We start from the raw sequence: 20,003 nt of genomic DNA on the forward strand, positions 1-20,003 counted from the left end.
GATCAGCTCCATAATGATTTAGCTTGACTCCAATCAGGATGAGAGCATTAGTTCAGATTTACAGCTGAGCAAATAAGAGCAGAGTGTCTCCCTGAGGATTACCAGTAGCTGTGCAAATTTGAAGGACTAGACACTTACAGCACCACCGCTGTGGATACAGTGATTGTGAGGAGACAATAAACATGAGTAACATCCTCTGAACATACAACTGCATTTGAGTCTGTTTCAAACTGTTCTTCCATTCCCTCATTTTTTTTTAACTTACTATCTCTGCGCACTGAATGAGCTAAGGACATCTGTGAAATCCACTTCTGTGTCTCAGATACACTCATGGCATTGTTCAGTATGCAGTGGAGTTATTAGTACAATTTACACATGCAGTACAGTCTTGAAGGCCTCTGAATACTGATAAAAATCAACCATTATGCATAGTTTTTAAATAAATGGGAAGTGAGATTTACCAACCATTCAAACATGTGAAATCAAATTCCACTAAAATATTTAAAAGTTCTTCTAAAACCTAGCCATATTTTCCACATAAACAGTGCTTAAATTTGAGTGCAAAAGAGTGTTTGTTGATGACTCAGTAGCCAGGAAAGGATGAAGTATTTTTCTATCACTCTTCATACCTAAAAACATTGAATATTTTTCTCAAAGTCTTCTAACTGTTCATGTTATCCAGACTTAATTTCTCCTCAATAATATTTCTTAAACAAAAAAAAGTTTAAATTAAATACAAGTTCTAATTATATTTTTTTTAAAACTGTGAAATTTCTAACTGAACAGGGACCACCTCTCAAGTAGAGGTCAAAATTAAAATCTTTTTGTAAAACTGATTTTACAGTACAATTTTACTAGATTACTATTACAATACAAATAGTGACGCTGAGGAAAAAAAGGAATAAGAGGTTTCACTTTTATCTTACCATGATGAACTCTGTGATGACTGGGAGTATTAAGTATCCATTCCAGAGGCCCAAGCTTGGTGATAAGCTTAAAAAATATAATGTTTTAATGAACTTGAAAATACTGTATAAGACCAAGAAGAATTAGGGAAATGAAAAGAAGAAAAAGTTAAAGAGAGGATGTTTATCTTCTGGAGAACTGCACAGAAAGACAGAAGTGCAATATCTTTTTCTGAACCATATCACTGTATTAAACTTACAAATATTTTCATTAAAAAACATTAAAATACAAGTTATAAATTAAATTTCTTTTGATCCAGAAGCAAATTTCTTTAGATCTAAAAGTGAATTGTTTTTATCTTTATTCCACGAGAATCTTTGAGAAAATTGGCAATCATGAACTGATAACAAGATGGAATCTCAGGGAAGTCATTGTCCCAGTGTACTAAGCACTGGTGAGGCTGCACCTTGAGTACTGTGTTCAGTTTTGGGCCTCTCACTTCCAGAAAGGAATTGAGGTGCTGGAGCATGTCCAGAGAAGGGGAAGGGAGCTGCTGAAGGGTCTAGAAAACATGTCATGTGAGGAGTGACTGAGGGAACTGGGATTGTTTAGCCTGGAGAAAAGGAGGCTTGGAAGGACTTCACAGCTCTCTACCTCCCTGAAAGGAGTTTCTTCTGCCATGCCCCAAATGAAAGGACAAGAGGAAATGGCTTTGAATTGTGCTAGAGGAGGTTCACACTGGATATTAGAAAAAAAAAAATACTGGAAGAGTGTTTAGGCATTGGAATAAATTGCTCAGGGAGGTGGTGGAGACAGGATCTCTGGAAAAGTTCCAGAGGCATCTGGACGTGGCACTTGGGGGATATGGCTTAGGGGTGATTCTGGTGATGCTGGGCTGATGGTTGGACTCACTGGTCTTGAAGGTCACTTACAACCTTGATGATTCTGTGATTCCATGCAAATTGTTTCACTCATTTTTCTTACCCCTATCCAGTGACATGCTTGGGATTCAGTGCAACTCTATGATATGATACCAGTTTTGCAAACACTTTATGTCTGCAAATAGGTCCCATCGACCCAGAAACAAATACTCCCTCCCCCTTCAGTACATTTGACTGCTTTTTTCTTCTCAGTAACCTTCTTGTACCCTGGCACAAACACATTGACCCAACAAACCTGACTGCGGAACTGATGCAAACCAAAACTGCTTTTGTTTTGTTTATCTAAGTCAGTTTAACTAGATCAGTTACTGATTTTGGTCCAATATATGGTCACTGTCATGAGTTGGAGGCATGAAGAGACAGCAGACCAGCATAAATTCATTATGGAAGTACAATCTAAGGCAATGACTTGACAGTACAGAAAGATAGCCTTGATCATTTTAGTACCAACCCAAAAATTATAGAAAGTATCCACTGCCAAAAGCCACCTCTAGTGTTTCAAGCTTTGTCAGAAAATGCTGACGAATTAAGTTTGTGTGGGCAGGCTTTCTGCTAAATTAGGTACTCTCAGCAACTAGGAATTAGAGGAAAGCTAGCACTGACTTCAAATTTGGTGCTTTGGTTAGCTCAACAGAAGTGTGTGGACAAACAAACAAACAAAAATTAATAAAATAAATAATAAAACAAAAAATGTTTCTAACTAATAATAGTGGAAGTATTTTCTTTGAACACAGCAACTATTCTTTAATCCCCAGGACAAATCCATCTGTCACAAATTGATGCAATCACTGGATGATCAAAAAGGACATCTATTCACAATATATTCTGAAATGGTATCTATTCATTATGTCTGATTATGGCCATAATGTTTTGCAATTAAAAGGGAGCAGGGGGCATTAAAGAAGCTAAATAAAAATGTTTAGACCTTAAGAAACAAATCCAAGAATCTGTCAGTTTTTTCCTTTTAGAGAATTTAATTAGTTAATTTAATACTCATACTGCCAAAAGGGGTGATCTATAATATAATGATAGACATAAGATAATAGTGGCAAAAAAAAAAACCAACCAACATTTAGAGGGACAGTCATCACTCATGAGAGCAGGTCCATTAATCAAAAAAAGATTTTCATTCCTTTAAGGTTTACAGAACAAAGCCCTGAAATACAGCACTTCCATGTCTCCTTCATTTACAGTTCTGCAAGTGCAAGTAGATTTAGATTCAAGAAGCAGACTTAGGATATTCCTCAAATGCATTTAAATTGTTATCAATCAGGTAAAGATAATAAAAAGAAAAAGTAACTTTTTTTCATTTTTTCTCCTCAATAACTGCAAAAATAACATCTACTTAGTTGGTTAAGTAGAGAATTTCTGTAATTAAAGGAGTATAGAAATATGAAAATTCTTCACATACATAGAACTGTAATATTTGGACCATCTTTCTTAAAATCCTGCTCACACTTGACTGGAAAAATAGAATCCTGAGACAAGTTTGTTTTGTTTCATTTAACTCAGAAGCCAAGGACAACATAAGCAGGATCAGCTCTCCCTCAAAATAAGTTCAAGTCTAAAAAGACCACCTAAAGGTAAGAAACAATCCATCATTCGTGCTAGTTCCATTTTCTGCCTTTCTCAAGCAGAACATCCCACTGTTTTAAGATATGTGAGATCTGACCATTAAATTAATTTAATCTGAGACAAATGTTTTGAATTGAACTGCAGCCCAGCACCTGAGAGAGCACTGATTTATCTAATAGACCACAACTAACTTTGATCCAGTTGGTTTAATATAATTTTATTTAACAGTTTTTGTAAAAATAAACCAAGTGTGCACTAGGAGAGCAGGGAATCAGTAAGGATTAGCTGTCTTCACCTTTATCCTATAGGTGGATTATAAAAAAATGTCCTCAGAATGAATGCCTTCAGGTCTCAATATCCAGCCAGTTGAATTAAAATTTTAAGACTAAAATTCATCCTTTTGAAAGTCTACATAGTACATCCTTATGCTAAAGCAGAACTTTGTGCCTTGGGACTCTCTAAGGACCTCAGAGTATAACTTTATATAAATTTATATGCAGAACTTTAAATAAATTTTTCTGACTAATAATAGTGGAAGTATTTTCTTTGGATAATGAAACCCCTCTCACCCCTTAAAACAGTCTTTCTTTGAGTGATGAAATTTAAAAATTTACTGAAATATCATTTCTATGTCTTAATTAGTGATTGATACCCAAGCCTATTTTGATTAATTATTCACTCAAGGGCACCTCCATAGCCCCACCCTGAGGAAAATATCATCTGAGACAACAATCATAACCACATGACTTTAAAGCTCAGAGGGAGTGCAAAACTCTCTACCTGATGAAGCAAAAACCTAGTACGTTGACATTAGCAATCCATAAATCAATGCTTTGTCTAAAACACATCAAAAATATTTTTTCACCAGATAGTCAAAATAATGCAGGGTACTACTTCTAGAAACTTCCTTTGCCATCAGTAAGTTTACTTGTAGATATTTAACTCATTCCTAAAAAAACATAAAAAACTGTTGTCAGAGGAAAAAGTTTGGTGCCAAAAAAATTATAAATGCATAAATCCTATAAATATAACCATATATCTTTCCAACATACAGAAATATATCACCACTGAAAAGCTCAATTTGGAAAGCTCTTGCAGCACTTACATGTCAAACAACATAGCTCTTTTGTTTAAATTTGTTGAATTTTTCTTTATTCTGTCATCTTACCTGGGGCAAAACTCCTAGAAGCAGACATGGTCATGTCAAACTGACAGGAACTTACTGCAGTCATATTGAAAGAAGTTAATTTTGTAAGAACTGACTCATAGCAACATGTAATGTGGCCTAGCAACAGCCCTAGTTCAAAAGAATAAATCAGAGAGAAGAAAGGCAGTGGTGGGTATCCTGCTTGCCCATCTACCTTTCATCTGTCAGTCTGTCCTCATTTCTGTGTCTTTATTATGTCCAGACATTTTCCTTGGAGAATGGCAAGTTTAAAGGAGCTCATAAGCATTCTTTGTAGCAACAACCTGGCTTACACTGCAAGTACAACCAGTCACCAAAGCACACAGATCACTGTTTCAGCCATTCAGAGAGAAAACATTTTCAGCTTGCAATATCACTGTATTCAAATTTGTTAGAATAAGAGCTTTCATGATCACATATCAGAAAAAAAATTAAACTTTTTAAAGAACATCAAAAAATGTGATAAGAAGATCAGCTTAGTTTTTATGCTTGTAATTGGGCTTTTCATTTTAAAAAATCTGCTACTCTAATTTTTGTATCTGACCTTTTTATTGGAAAGTTTTCTAAAAAGTAAAAAGATAATAGCTTAAATGTCATTGTTCCATAACCCTGCCATCAGTACTTCAAAACTTATTTCATACTACTCAAAAGAAAAAAAGGTCTGCTTGTGAATATAAAATATTCTTATTCTATGTATCATCAACTAAAGTGATTTGGGGAATACAGCAAAATAGCTACCAGTACCCTAAAAGTTGAAATACTCCAACTGCTGTCCAATGATAACCTTATCTGTATTTTGACCATTATGACACTGGGGTTTACGTTTGTGTTTGTTTCCCTGATACAGACACCTACTGTTCTAAATCAACTCCTGTCTGCAATTTTTCCTTTCTCAATTAACACATCAAGTGCACCTAAACTCCCATGCCAGTGACCCATAGATGAACTGCAACATTCCAACAAAACTCTTTTCCGGTTTCCTTCATTTTTTAACATCCCATTGCCACAAAAATAATTTTTCACTTGTCAAAATCCTTAGAAATGGACTCAATACACTACCGGCAAATCAAATATGTAGGCATGTCATATACATATGTTATAAAAGTTGTTCCCACAAAACATGTATTCTTCTTTCTTTCTTTTCTTTAAAAACCAACATATTTCCTCTGCTTTACTTGGGTATCATTAAACACTAAAGCAGAATTACTGACAATAATTGAAGCAACTCCAAAAGCATTGTAAATAAAGCATACTTAGAAATACTTTTCATACATTACTGAATAAAACATCCTGGAATTGAAATCTTCAAATATACATGATAGAAACTAAATGGATTTTTTTCCTACAATAGTTGTTCTTATATAAAGATGTTTCCATTGTGACAGCAATTCCTTGCCTAAAGGGAAAGAACATTATGGAATATCTCTTGTGGCATGTAAGCACCTCCGTCTGCGGTCTCAGAGTTTGTCAGCACCAAGGGAAATCTTTATTGCCTGGTACCTGCACCACTTCAATGTAGTTCTTGTTTAAGTAATGAGAAAAAATCGTGACATGAAATCTAAGGGAAACTTTACATCTTGTGTAACAACTCCTCCTGTCACCACTACCACATGAATCTTTACTTAGCTCTGTTTCAGCGTCAATGTTAGGAAGGAATGTCAACTGAGTAAAGCAGGCAATCTTACAGTAAAACTATTCGCATATAATTTTTTTTTTTATTTTCTTTTCCCTTTGAGCATAAGGAAAGCTGTTTGTAGCACAGCATTACTTTCAATATCATGGTGTTACTGATCTGCAGGACAGAATAGGGTAAATTCATCCCTGGAGCATCACTACGGGGCACTCTGAACTTAACTTTGGGCTTTCTGTTAGACTAGTTGGTAGTAAAACACATATTACAAGTCATTTCCTCATCAAAATCAAGGTAAGATTCTTATTCCTGGTATATAAATCTGTATTTCAGACAGCCTGGTGCGGAAATTTTAAAATATGACCTTAATTACATTCCCCAGTAGAGCTGCTGTGTTAATTCAGGATGACACACCCATGTATTTATACAGATGGCTCTGGTGACCAGATTTGCCATGTAAAATCTCTACAGGGAAGCTGAGGAAAGGCAGAACTCCTGGGATATGTGCTCGTCTGCCAGTTTCACACTTTGAAATCCTTGGCAAACTCTGATTTATACACCGCCAACTGTTTTCCTATCTGATTAGGCAGTTTTCTACTCCAGTAAGCATGTAAAATGGATATAGCTGAATTTCCACAGTGAGGAGTGAAAAAACAATATTTATAGTTTAGAAATAAAACAAGTGAGAGGAATCAGGCATGTTGGGATCATAAAGAGTTTCACAGAGGGTGAATTTCTGATAAATCTGGATTGTAGGAATGGGAGGTGAAAGCCTAGTTTTAATGGACAGTCTGGTTTAAGGCATATTTATATAATAAACACACAGACTTAAGAAATGTGTCTATAATAAATTATCTTGAAGGCAGGCTGTTGTCACTTTCCATTGTTTTACGCCTCAACCAGGAGGTAAGGTTTGAATCAAATTGGCATCTTACATGAATATTAAATTAACTGTTTCAACAATTGGATGCAACCTTTTTGTTTTCTTTATAGGTCCAATTAAGCTTTGTGGGAAAGGTGAGCACATACAGGAAATTTCAATCAATTTTTCTGCTAAAAATGAAAAAACTTACAGTAACTGATTGGTTTAATTGCAGCATTACAAATAGCAGAGCATGGAGCAAGTCACACTTTCAGTCATACATCAAGTTAAGCATTTTAAACAAACTCCAGGAGAAAAACTGCTATACAATTTCAGTATTTTTCAGCAGCCTGACAAATACATTCTGGCAATTGTAGGAAAGAAACCCGAAAGTCATAAATCAGTATGCCAGCCCTGAAATAAACTAAAATATAGCCAAGTGAGGCTCTTCATCTTCCTTTCTAAACAGATAAAAAAATAGTCAGCTGCCTATACTTTGTGATTTTAACAAAGAAGCGTCTTTCAAATTTTCTGTTGGCTGTGAAGCTATAACTAAATAGATTCTCAATGAGTACAAGCCATGAGAAAAACTCAAGAGCATTATGTGTAATATGTTAAGATGGAAAAAGAGTTTAACATTACTAATGTGATATCCTTTCATTATTAAATTCATTTGGTAAATGAGTTGTTTAGATTATTTTTCCAGGATGCAGAATGTATTGAACTGTGTTACATCTCTATGTAGCTCACTTCACATTTATCTTGATAATTCTCCAGGGACCTAATAGACAGAAGTGACCTAAATAAAATTCTTTAAGTACAATCTTTAGTTTTAGGTTTTTTGCAGGCAGATTAGCAATAGTCAAGCTCACTGTTGCTGAAGTGAACATTTCACAGCTGTTGCCAGCAAGGAGTCTTTGGTGAAAGGAACAGAAGCCAACACTCAAACTCTAGGACTTAACTACTATGATCCAAATTGCAGTTACTGATCATGTTCTTGTCCCATAAACCTTTTATTTCTGGCCTCACTAGCAACTCAGCTTCAACAGGGAGGATTCTTCTGTCTGGATTGCTGCCCATCAAATGCAAACCACCAACATAACCCTAATTATCATGCAACAGCCACCTTTGCATGAAAAAGATCATGGCTCCTGTGCTGCATATTGTATTCAGAGCTATTGGGTGCACAGCATTATTAAAACAGGAGTTCACACATAATTAAAATAGGAGGCTCATCCTGACACTACTAAAGTGGAACACTGGCATTCTGAATCACCACTGAGCTTTTTGGCGCCAAGGAAGGAACTCCAAACTTCATCCTGCTATGTTTTTCCTGATTATACTGTGTTCAAGCACAATGTACACTTAGCAGGACAGGAACAGTGTGCTCTCTTATGAATGTTTTATTTTCTCTCTTTTGTTATTCTTTTTATTTAAAACAAAAAGCAGAGTTAAATGCCTTATATATCTAGAAAGACAATACTTTTCTCCCCTCATGGGGCAAGTGAAACATGGAAAACTGGAACTTATTTTACAGTTATTGCAAGTATTTATGTTTAATGATAGTGTTGTCAGCTTTGCCCTTTCCTGTGTTCTGGCAAGTGCAATGATGACAAGACTTTGATCCTACAGGTTGGTCAGAAAATCTAATAAGCCCTTTTGGCAGACAGGCTGGATTGAAGCAGGGAGATCTCTTTGTTTCTTGGAATCATGCTTAAGTTTTGATGTCTGTATTGCATATATAGCCTAGCTGGACCTACAAAGTCACTGTCTGCATTAAAGAAAGTATGTTTATCTTCCTGGTGTTTTTTGAATTTGTCTTCTTTCACTTCATAGTAAGCATGTGATTTGAGAGTTTGCAGCAAACAAATAATGAATTTATGAGTCATAAAAGCATCAGCTATCAGGAATGGGGGAAGAACTTTCTTTTGTGAACCAAAGTTTGGTTTTTTATGCAAATCAACAAACAGTTTTTTCCTATTGTTTTAAAAATAATTTCTTGGATTACACTAAAACCATATGCAATAGGCTGAGGATGATATAACCTGTTTCTAGGAATTCCAGTTAAATCATCATGTCCTTGAATATTCACTGACACAATCTTGAACAACAGACTAGGAGAATGGCTGTAATCACCCCTAATTACCTTCATCCCTTTGATCACTTTTAGCAAAATCTTCTGAATGGTAAGTTTCTGATTCCTTGTAACCTGACAGGGACAGATGTGTGTGTTTCTAATTTAAATGAAAGGGAACATCAGACAGAGCTGTGTCTATTTTTGGCTTACATGCCCAAATTAAAGGAAAGAAATTATTATTTCATTAAATGAAGCAATATACTAGAATGAAAAAAATAAAGTTTTTCTTGGCATATGGTTTTTGAATTCAAAGTGACCTTCTAGAATCAAATTCAAGAGATACTGCAGTTTCACAATTCTACTTAATACACTGGATTATTCCTGGATTATTTTAACTTTTACAGATGATACTTTTTAGATTAAGAAAAAATCAACAAAAAAACCCCTGACAAACACAAACCAAAACACTAGCAGCAAAACAAAAGCAAAATGATATTTCTTATCCTGGTCAGAAGATCAGATCAGTCCACCATACTCTATTTCCAATGTGATCCATTCAATACCACCTGTTTGCCATAATTTTGCAAACACTTTCATGAGTTAAATTTGACTCATATCTTACTGACCTTATAGAAAATATTCACAGTCCAGTAAACTAGTAATGAATAAAAAGACATTCTTTGTAAATATATTACTATATAAACACTAAGTATATGTATTATAACGAATAAATATACAACTTTGTAAACAAGAGCCAGTGACAGTTTCTGTCCCAACAAAGCATCTCCTTTTTATCAGCAAACTATTCAATACTTTTGCTCTTTACCAAAACCTTCCTTCAACTCCACAAATCAACCACAAGAATAAAACTATTTTCTTTCCAATACAAACACTAAAACATGTAACAGTCAAGTAAGTTTTGTTAAAATGCTTTTTATTTCTTGATAAAATTTACATTACTGTTTTGAAAAATGGATTAAAAAACTACTGCAAGTACATGAAATAGACTTTGTAACTTTTTTTTTACTCCTAAAATCCCTTCTTGCTTATTTAAATGAGACTATAGCACACAATGTAGAGAAAATAGGTCCAAGAAAATTGAAAAAAAAGTTTGCAAAGAAATATACCAATCTCAATTGTTAGGACCTGGAAACTAATAACTGAATATTTTGTCTATTGTTTCATACTGTCACTTATTTATCACAGTGTCCTGATTATGATTCTTTCACCCAATTCTTTCACCATCCAATAGACTTTTGTCTCAAACAGCTTCTGCTTGAAAAGACAAGTAAGTCTTCTCAAGTTTCAAGAAGAGCTTTTGCTACTGATATGATGGTAATCACAGGTGTACTGCTACTTAGAAGAATTTATGTATACTTTTTTTATGTATGCTTTTTACATATTTTCCTTTATTTTACCTGTGTCCTCTGCTTGTTTAATTTCCTCATTGGAAAATAAAGTCAAAACAAAACAGCCTGTTTTTTTTCCTGAATCTGGCCATCTTCCTAGGTATGTTCTGATTGATGCAACAATTTAAGGACTGGGCCACAAGAGCTCACCTGAACTCAGGGAGCCCCAGATGGGCTGTGCAGGGCATGAAAGCAGAAAGAATTCCCCATTTCTCTCTTCCAAAGCTTTTCCTTAAAGAAAACTGGGCGGAAGCCAAAGGTAAAACTAGACTTAGACAAAAACTTAGACCAGTACACAGTGTGCACGCATTAGTGAAAAATATCCTTTTGACAAATACCATATACTTCCTCAGCAAGTTTCAGTTTTACTAATGGGTGTTTTCTGATAACACCAATTGTATTTTTCCCTATATCTGTTGCAATTTTATGCCTCTCTTTCCAGTCTGCATGAGATGTTGCTAAAATTATTCCCATTCCTCACCTGTTTTCACCCATGTTACTTCTGGTTAATAGTTGTGGCTCACCTTTTTCTGCTCCCAGAGCTGGATAAGGTAGAAAGACTTATAAAAGAGATGCCTTAAAAAACCTGACTTCTGTGAGTATGCTAAAGGGCAGATCATATTCTCTCCTTAAATTAGAAAATTAAACGGAAACCAATACATGTCAAAGATCAAATAGGCAAGGAATAATCTGCTGCTGCAATTACTACCATCAGGGACTGGATCAGTTGATACTTTCTAAATACAGTTTGACATCTCATAAAAATTACAGCTAAACCAACAGAAACTAATTTCTGTTTTTCACAGGTGTCTATCAGGTTATAAACACACCTAACTTATTGGTTGTAATAAATGCATAATGGAAGGATATAGTTTAATATAAGCCATAGACCTTCTGAATCACCTGCGAAAATAAACCAAAAATGAGTATTTCTGTCTGTCAGTAACAGTCCTGAAACATTCTGTGGCTTTTGAAAAATTAGTTTTTTAGTGCCCTTTGACTAAAGTTGTTTCTTTTTTTTTTTTTTTTTTTACTTCCCTTATGATCTAGATGAGAATGGTCTGTCTGGTCACAGAAGCATTTCTCCCAGACTATTTAAGAGTAGATCTGAGCCATTCAATTGACCTGAACATTACTGGATAGAACAAAAATTCTTTTTTTTTTTTTTTGATTTATTGAGATCAAAGAACCATAGAATCATTTAGATTGAAAAAGAGCTTTAAGATCATCAAGTCCAATAGTTAATCCATCACTGTCAAATGTTTTCCTCAGGGGTCTTCTTGGGTTGCCTTTTTTTTTCCTTCATTTTTCATTTAAATTAATTACTAGGAGTTTATTTCAATGCTTTGGTGCTACTTAGAGATTTATTTTGAATCCTTGACAAAATCTTGTGATAATTTCAGATTGTCATGTACATGGTGCAATATTCATAGAATCACTAAGGTTGTAAAAGTCCTACTAGACCATCAACTCCCACCCTTGACTAAACACCACCACATCATTTAACAATTGCACTGTCATGTCCAGACATTTCTTGAACACTTCCAGCAATGGTAACTCCATCACCTCCCTGGAAGCCCATTCCAATGTTTAACCACACTTTCAACTAATAAATTTTTCATGATGTTCAACCTGAACCTCCTCTAGCACAGCTGGAGGCCATTTCCCCCGGTTCTGCCACTGGTTGCCCTGGAGAAGAAAACGGCTCCCGCGTGGCTGCAGCTTCCTTTAGGCAGCTGTAGAGAGGATAAGGCCCCCCCAAGACTCCTCTTCTCCAGGTTAAACACCCCCAGATCCCTCAGTCACTCTCCTAAGACATGTGCACCAGACCCTTCCCCAGCTCCACTATCCTTCTCTGGACAGGCTCCAACACCTCAATGTCTTGGGGTGAGGGGCCCAGAACTGGACACAGGATTCAAGATGTGGCCTCACCAATGCAGAGTACAGGGTGGAAATCCCTGCCCTGGTCCTGCTGGCCACACTATTGCTGATCCAGGCCAGGATGCCATTGGCCTTCTTGGCCACCTGGGCACACATATTGGCTCATGTTCAGCTGCTGTCAACCAGCATCCCCATATTCTTCTACGCTTAGCTGCTTTCCAGCTAATCTTCCCCCTGCCTGTAGCCCTGCATGGGGTGCTTGTGATCAAAATGCAAGAGCTGAGACTTGGCTTCAAATCTTATATCTCTGGCCTTGGCCCACTGATCCAGGATGCAGTGAAAAAAAAAAATACTTGAACACAAATATATGACATAAATCTCAAAGTTGTATTTTCACTCTAGCATACACAACTTTATTAATTTCAGGCATGCCTTTCCTGTATCAATAGTCCATTCTAATAATAAACAATAGTAAAAGAATCCAGCACCAGAAAAATAGTATAATTTTTGTATAAGATTTATAGAGCTTAAAATGCTGTATTATTCTATATAAAATTACAAAAACTAATGTATACCAAGCATGTAGGAAATACAGAAGTCTAAATGAGGTAGAACAAATGTGTACTTTTGATCTTTATGATACTGTAGTCACAAAAATATATGACTCACTTGAGTTAAAATAAAATAGACCATGTCTGATCTGTTGGTAGTAAAGCTGGACAAAAACTGACATATCAAATAATGAGACAGGTTTAAGTTATAACACAGAAAACATCTCAATATTTTTTAAAGCAACACTGGACACATGTAAAATTTAAGTATAGGAAAATACCAGGGATTCTATTTGGCTATATGCTTTGCTCTAGGCTGAAACACGGCATAGAAAGTTTCAGAAGAGCATGATCATTCTTTTGTAATTACTGAATTCAATTTATATTTCTCTCAAAACAAAACATCTTCCCTCAGAAGCTTTTTCATGTACTTAAAATCTTTCCTATTAATTATATACACCTTTTTTCTTCTCTGAAAGAAAAAAATTCTGCATGTACTTCCCTTTTCAGTCCTGTAAAAAAAAAACAAACCACCATCTATTAAGAGAGAGAGATTTTTTCCCCCTTTGATCTTACTAGATTATCTTTTTCTTAAAGAGAAAGATGTGCAATCAAAAGTCATGAAGTGACAATTTCCAAACATCTGTGACTAGTCAGTGTGGGCCAAAACTGTATCAGGAAATTGATACTGATGAAAAGCAACAGAAATTTGGGGGGGGGGGGGAAATCAATTGCTTCTTCATTTTACAAGCAAACGATTACATTACTGTAAGATTACATTGGCAGAAGGGAAATAATGAGGTGTATCTCCCCTAGACCCCTAATGACATGTAACAGCACCCTCCACGGGCTCCCAGAGCTGCTGGGGGATGATAAATATCTGCTCCCAAAGCAAGGGCTAGCAGCACTTGCTGAGACAGGATGCTGTTTGCTAGAGAACCCCAGGCTACAGCCCTGAACAAACTCTGTATGTGACTAAACTGACAGAAACAGAGACTTGAAGAAAGAATTTTCATAGTAACAAAATCTGTGTAAGAAAATTAGTATCATTAAAATTCAGAAAAGGACCATTAGAAAAAAAAAAAAAAAGAGCAGTAATAGTTTTAAACAGTTAAATTATGATAGCTATTGCAAAGAAACACCGATATAATAGTGAAGCATCATATTAATTTCACCAAAAATATAGGGTAACATAAGCCTGAATAGTTGATACCATTTCCCTTCCTTTCCTTACTTTTTTCTGTCAATGCCTTGCCCTTGAGAACAGGAAATCTGCTAATACACGGTGTAACCCTATTTCTATTTCGACATAATTTTTGACCTTAGAGCATGACTCCAACATATTTCAACCGATTTCAGCTGTGCTATAAAATCAACAATATCAACATTAAGAATAACTTCCCTTGTAAGCAAAGTTCTATGAGTGGATCAACTGGACTAATACAAAAGATCTATTGTTTTCCTACCAGCACAATAATTTAATAGTAAGGAGTGCTTATCTTTTCATTGAGACTGAAATTCATTCTTGTTTAGACTAGTGTCTAAACTTGGCACATTGCACATATGCTATGGAAATTCCTTTTAAGCCCTACAAAGGATTTAGCACTTTAGAGGGATGTAGGCAATTCATAAGCCTCTGAAATTCACTTTAGAAACTCTAGACGTGCACTGTGGCACCAGTGCTGAGATTCACTGAGTTACTGCTACACAGCAGAATGTTAGAAACCTCTCAGCCAAGGTAGAGATGGCATCAAACACCAGAGAAGATACAGATGAGGCATATTATAATTTTTTAGTGGCAAAGCACACTAAAACTAATTTGTAGAACCTAAAGCATGGTCAAAGAAACTGCTACCATATGAGGCCTAGTATTCATTTGGTATAGTTTCAAAGACTGCTTGAATTTTTTCAAAATGTTTTAAAAAGCTTAAATGTGTATTGCTTCACTTTATGCCACTTCTGGTGATGTGTGTGACATTTTATCTAAGCCTTTCCTATTCAAATGGTGTTTTAGATCATCAGACCTATGTTAATGATTTTAGAAATGTGTCCAACAGAAAAAAAATGACAACAATCAAAGGTTCCTATTGGTCCACTATAACTATCTGACTTTTATTTTTTTTAATTATTTTTTTAATGAAAAACACAGAAAAAAAATTTAAAATCTGCAATTTAAACAATATAAACACCTAAAATATCAGATGAAGAAAATAAAATTCCCAAAGTACTGTCCTATATATTGCATCATGAAATTAGAGAGGAAAAGGCATCTGTCTGGGCAGAATAAACAAAGCAGTAAGTGTCATAGAAATAGCCCACAGCCCACCTGGGGCTAGTGAGAAATATGTACTGACTTATAACATAAAGTACTTTTAAATACCTCTATTGTAATGTAAGGAAGAAGGCAAAGGCCATTGAACTACCTCAGAAGTGTGGGAAACATCTTGCTAATTACAGTGTGTTATTAACCATGTATAGATATGGCCTATGCATTCACAAAACAGAAATTAAGTTGTGTAGTCATAAACAAATAGCCATCAGATAATCATAGAGCATTTTTCATCTGAGAATTACTTGCATTAAGAAAGAAACAACATCATAATTTAGTTGCAACTCTAAATGATCTTTAAGAAGCATCGACTTTTGGATATTTTTCCCTAAAATATTTATCCTAGAAATTAAATCAGCTTCAGTATCTGCCAAAAATGTTTAATAAGCTGCAAGATAGGAAAATACAGTATTAAAATAGCAAAAAGTTTTGATTCCTTACAGTTACTTTTTTTTTCTAAATGTAATTGGGACCAACTGGCCTCATTGCTTCTTATAAACTTAGCAATATATATTCAGAAAAAGGAATAAAAATGAACAGATGTTTCTCCTTAAAGAAGTCAGACAAAGATTTTTCTTACACAATAAATCAGCTGCTAGTGGATTTCCAAGACAGTGCTCCAGGCTAACTGTTTAGGTATGGCTTAAAAACCTGGTTTACCTCTGTATGTATCCAAAACTGGTAAAGCAGATTAAACTGTAAATGAACAGCAAACACCGAAGGGGGAATGAAAAGAGCCATGGGCAAGTTTAACATCTGAAAAATGAGAAAGAAAACATGCATTAGATATCTAATTCTAAACTCATGATGATACAATGAAGTACTATCAGGAGCTCAAAGCACTGCACAATATACTTGCTTCTTCTAATACATCCATAATGCAGACATTACAGAGTGTACATAGATAGTGATTATTAAGTTACTACTTGATGTGCTATAGCAAATGAGACACAAATTGACCCAAAAGAGATTTTCCACAAGCCAAACTGAGCAAGTAGATAATCCAACATAAGAAATCATAAATTCTGGTATTAGATGTTTATGCTGTGTACTATATGGAGCAGACAGCAACATAGCCTTGACATTAAGGGCTGCCCTATAGGGAAGAATTATCACAGACTTAACAAGGTGCAAATTTATAACACTATAGGTTTTCCATCCAAACTCCCTACATAGGTACCATGAGTGTAAGACAACTTGCTTGGCTTTCCAAGTTAATTACAATTCTCACCTCAACTTTCCCATTGCATCTCCCATAAAGTCCCAATATAGTGCTGATTCCTAAAAACATGCTAGCATGAAAAAAATATCAGAAAACTCCTTACTTGGGAAATCCACAATTAATTGTTTGACTGCCTGAGCAACAGAATAAAACTTCTAAGACCTGCATATGTTAAAAGTCAGTCTTTTTTCTTCAGAAAAAGGATGATCTTGAAAGATCTTATCTTTTTATTTTCCTTTTTACCTGACATTGTTTTATATCACCAGCATTGAAAAGTTAACACTTCTCTAAAATACTGAGATTTTTCCTAAACTAAACAGTAACAGAGGTATCTTCAAAACTTTAAATCTCTTTAGCAGTCAGGGAATATCTGTTTGGCAACAAGAGCTCCCTGTGAACCACAGGAAAATTAGAAAAATATATTTCCAAATTACTACCGCCTTTTTCACAAAAAATCAAATCTTTTGACATCTAAGAAGGCACTCCAATTGCCATGACAGGCCTCCTGGACCAGGAATTCCTTTAGTCTGGATATGGCATGTAAAACCCGTATTCTCTCAGTTTTAGCCAACAGGGCTGCCCAACAGATTAGAAGTCACACTGAAGCTGTGAAACAGCTGCACTTCCACCCCAGTGATGTGACTGATTCTCTCAAGAAAGTCACCAGAGACACATCTCACTGTGACAAACCAATGGAGGAACAGGGCATTGCAATATCAGCTTTGTCTGCTGGCTTCAACACCAGACTGTCTGAAACACTAGGACAAAACCCTGAAGCCGTTGCAGTATCACCTGGCAGGGCTGCGACAGCTGGGATTTCAAAATCTACATTTAAAGGCTTCATGGATCACAGCTGCCCCACAAACTACCTATGATGTGTTTCTGTTTCTGTCTTGGAAGCTGCTTTCCAAGAAGTAAAGGAATTAAAAGGTAATAGAGGGGGACTAAGTTTCTGTCTAATGGCATGATAACAGCAGATTTTTTTTTAAAAAGGAATGGAGAGGAAATTGATTTAAAAAAGCCCAAAAAACCAAACCAGATGGTTTTCAGATTGTTCATGGAAGTGGTTACAGGATTGAAAGCAGGGTTAAAAAATTATATGCTTTTTCCCTAAAAGTATCAGAAGCAATTTGGTGGTATTTACAGATGACTCAAAGGGGAAAGAAGGATCATCTTCATATTTATTTCCTAACTTACTTTACACAAGAGTACTAGGATTTCCCTGCTAAGCGGTGGGATGAAGGAAATTTTATATATATCTATAGGTAAATTTGAAACTGTCAAAGGAGAATGCTTTACTAACTGCCTCACATTTTCTTGCAGTGTAAGCTTTATTTTGCACAGAAAGGATTTTAAAGATCATTTACAGAAGCGGAACTCATAGGGAGAAATGAAGACTTCTCCCATACCAAGACTTTTCCAATTTGTGGTTCTACTGAAACAAGAAGAGCAACGTCAGGGAAAAAAAAATTATTAAACATTTCTTTACTGGAAATGCCAATTCACCAAATCAAAAGATTTCATGGCAATGTACCAGCTTTAACAAGTTTGTATAGGAAAAGCTTTCTTGGCTCCAGAATGGAATTTCTGGTCAAAACTACAAGAAAACTTTTATCACACTGACAGATCTTTTCTCACTTTGGAATTCAGCAGCAGAGATTGGGAAAGTGCTACAGTAGCTGATGGGAAAAGCACCCAGAGTGGGATGCAGAGACATTTGCATCTGAGCTGCCACACGGCAGCTGTGAGCCCCCACGCTAAAGGCATTGCCCCTTTGAAAGGTCCACTGCCCACTCTCCCATGTGGGCATCTCTTCCTTTTTCCTCCCATTTGCAAGTAAAAGGTTATAACCACTTCCACTGCAGAAAAGGAGTGCATTGAAACTCCTGAGGTTTAGCAGGAATGGTGAGTTTCCATTCTGGGTCTCTGGGGCCACCTGCCGATGCGGCTGCAGAGGATCTGCGGGGCATGGGGGGCTGCAGGGCAGCTGCTGACAGCAAGTTCGTGTGGCAGGAGCTCCTGTGAGAACTCTGCAGCAGTTAAAGGCAAGGATAAAATAAATAAAAAAAAAAATCAAAAGAGCCAACCCATTTTTTACAGATCCCAGACCTGGCAGACTCGCCAGTAGACAAGAAGTGACTGACTGCACTGAAAACTGTGTTCCCTATTCCATTTCCAGACTTGTATGTAGATGTTTCCACTGCTTTTATAGCAAGGCATAGTTGAACACTTTATCTAAATGTACCGTCTAAAGTGACCAAATTATTATGAATTTAATACTTGCATTAAATCTTACCCTTAAAGTTGAGAATGGTACTCAAAGCATAAAATCATAGCTTTTCAAAGAGCATGTGCAAATCTCTCACAACTGCACTCTGACTGTTTTGTCACTTTCACATTCATTTATATAGTATTATCTTGCTTTAGCTTGCTGTCTTTTTCTTAAAAATTTATCTACTTTTTTTTCCCACTAAATGGGGCCTCAACAGTCTCTCTCAGTCTACACAGTAGATTTGCTCCTCCATGGCCCCTCCAGTGGAGAAACAGAAACACTGTGTATGCAAGCAACATGAAGCATTATACATTCGGCTCCAAAATCAGGAGTACATCTCACACCACTGATTGTCAAGCATGTTTTTCTATTCTCTTTCATTTCATATCTTTTCAGTCATAGATGGAAGTGCTGATTTATTTATCTTACAATGTTTAACTTAAAACACAACAGAGCTGGCAACAGAACAGTCACATAATCCCACGCCATCCACCATTAAGTTTCTCACACTCTCCACAAAATTGGATGTCAAACCCATTGAACAGTATAGTACACATTCAACAAGATCAGATAATTCTGAGATTAACTAATGATTTCACTGAGTTTCAGCTTCAAGACAGATCCATCCATGGTTCTGGACAAAACTGTCAGTGCAAAAAAATAGCAGTTCTGTAAGAGTTAGCAAGAATTGTGATCATGCACAATAAGGCGTTGCAGAAAGAAAACTGGTGTATGTCTGAAAAGTTCAGGGAGGAGGCAAAACAGTATTTACATTAACCATATGTTTTGGTTAATTTCAAATACTTGGTGAAAAAAACCTGGCACACAAAAGTACCATGTATTCCTAGATTCATTTCCCTTTGCACAAAGCATATGAATTTTAAATGCACACATATTATTTGCCAAGTGATATCAGTGTGGTCCTGAGGATGGTCTTTGGAATCCAAGGTGGCCAAACTTCTTGGTCTTCAGAGTATTTTATGCTCTCTGAAGTATCATCCTCAAAATCATGCCATCAGACAAAGTTCTCATATGTACACCCATATGTACACACAGGCTTTTTGTCTTTTTTGAATTATTGTTTTTGTTAAGCATTTGCACATATGGTCCCAATGGGTAAATGGGCAAAGGTTAAATCTTTAACATAGCAGTATTTACAGAG

General features: G+C 35.9%; 1 protein-coding gene across 2 annotated transcripts in view; it reads right to left on the bottom strand.

Annotated features, from left to right (window-relative positions):
* Positions 1–20,003, bottom strand: part of AGMO (alkylglycerol monooxygenase) — a 185,672-nt gene that overhangs the window by 88,693 nt on the left and 76,976 nt on the right. For both annotated transcript variants that reach the window (XM_059466938.1, XM_059466930.1), the window contains exons 5-6: positions 16,008–16,103; positions 927–993 (exon numbers count right to left, since the gene is read on the bottom strand). In XM_059466938.1, coding sequence (XP_059322921.1) covers positions 927–993; positions 16,008–16,103 — 163 coding nt within the window. The remainder of the gene's footprint in view (positions 1–926; positions 994–16,007; positions 16,104–20,003) is intronic.

This window comes from Ammospiza nelsoni, chromosome 1 (genome assembly GCF_027579445.1).
Source record: "Ammospiza nelsoni isolate bAmmNel1 chromosome 1, bAmmNel1.pri, whole genome shotgun sequence".
Classification (NCBI taxonomy): domain Eukaryota; kingdom Metazoa; phylum Chordata; class Aves; order Passeriformes; family Passerellidae; genus Ammospiza; species Ammospiza nelsoni.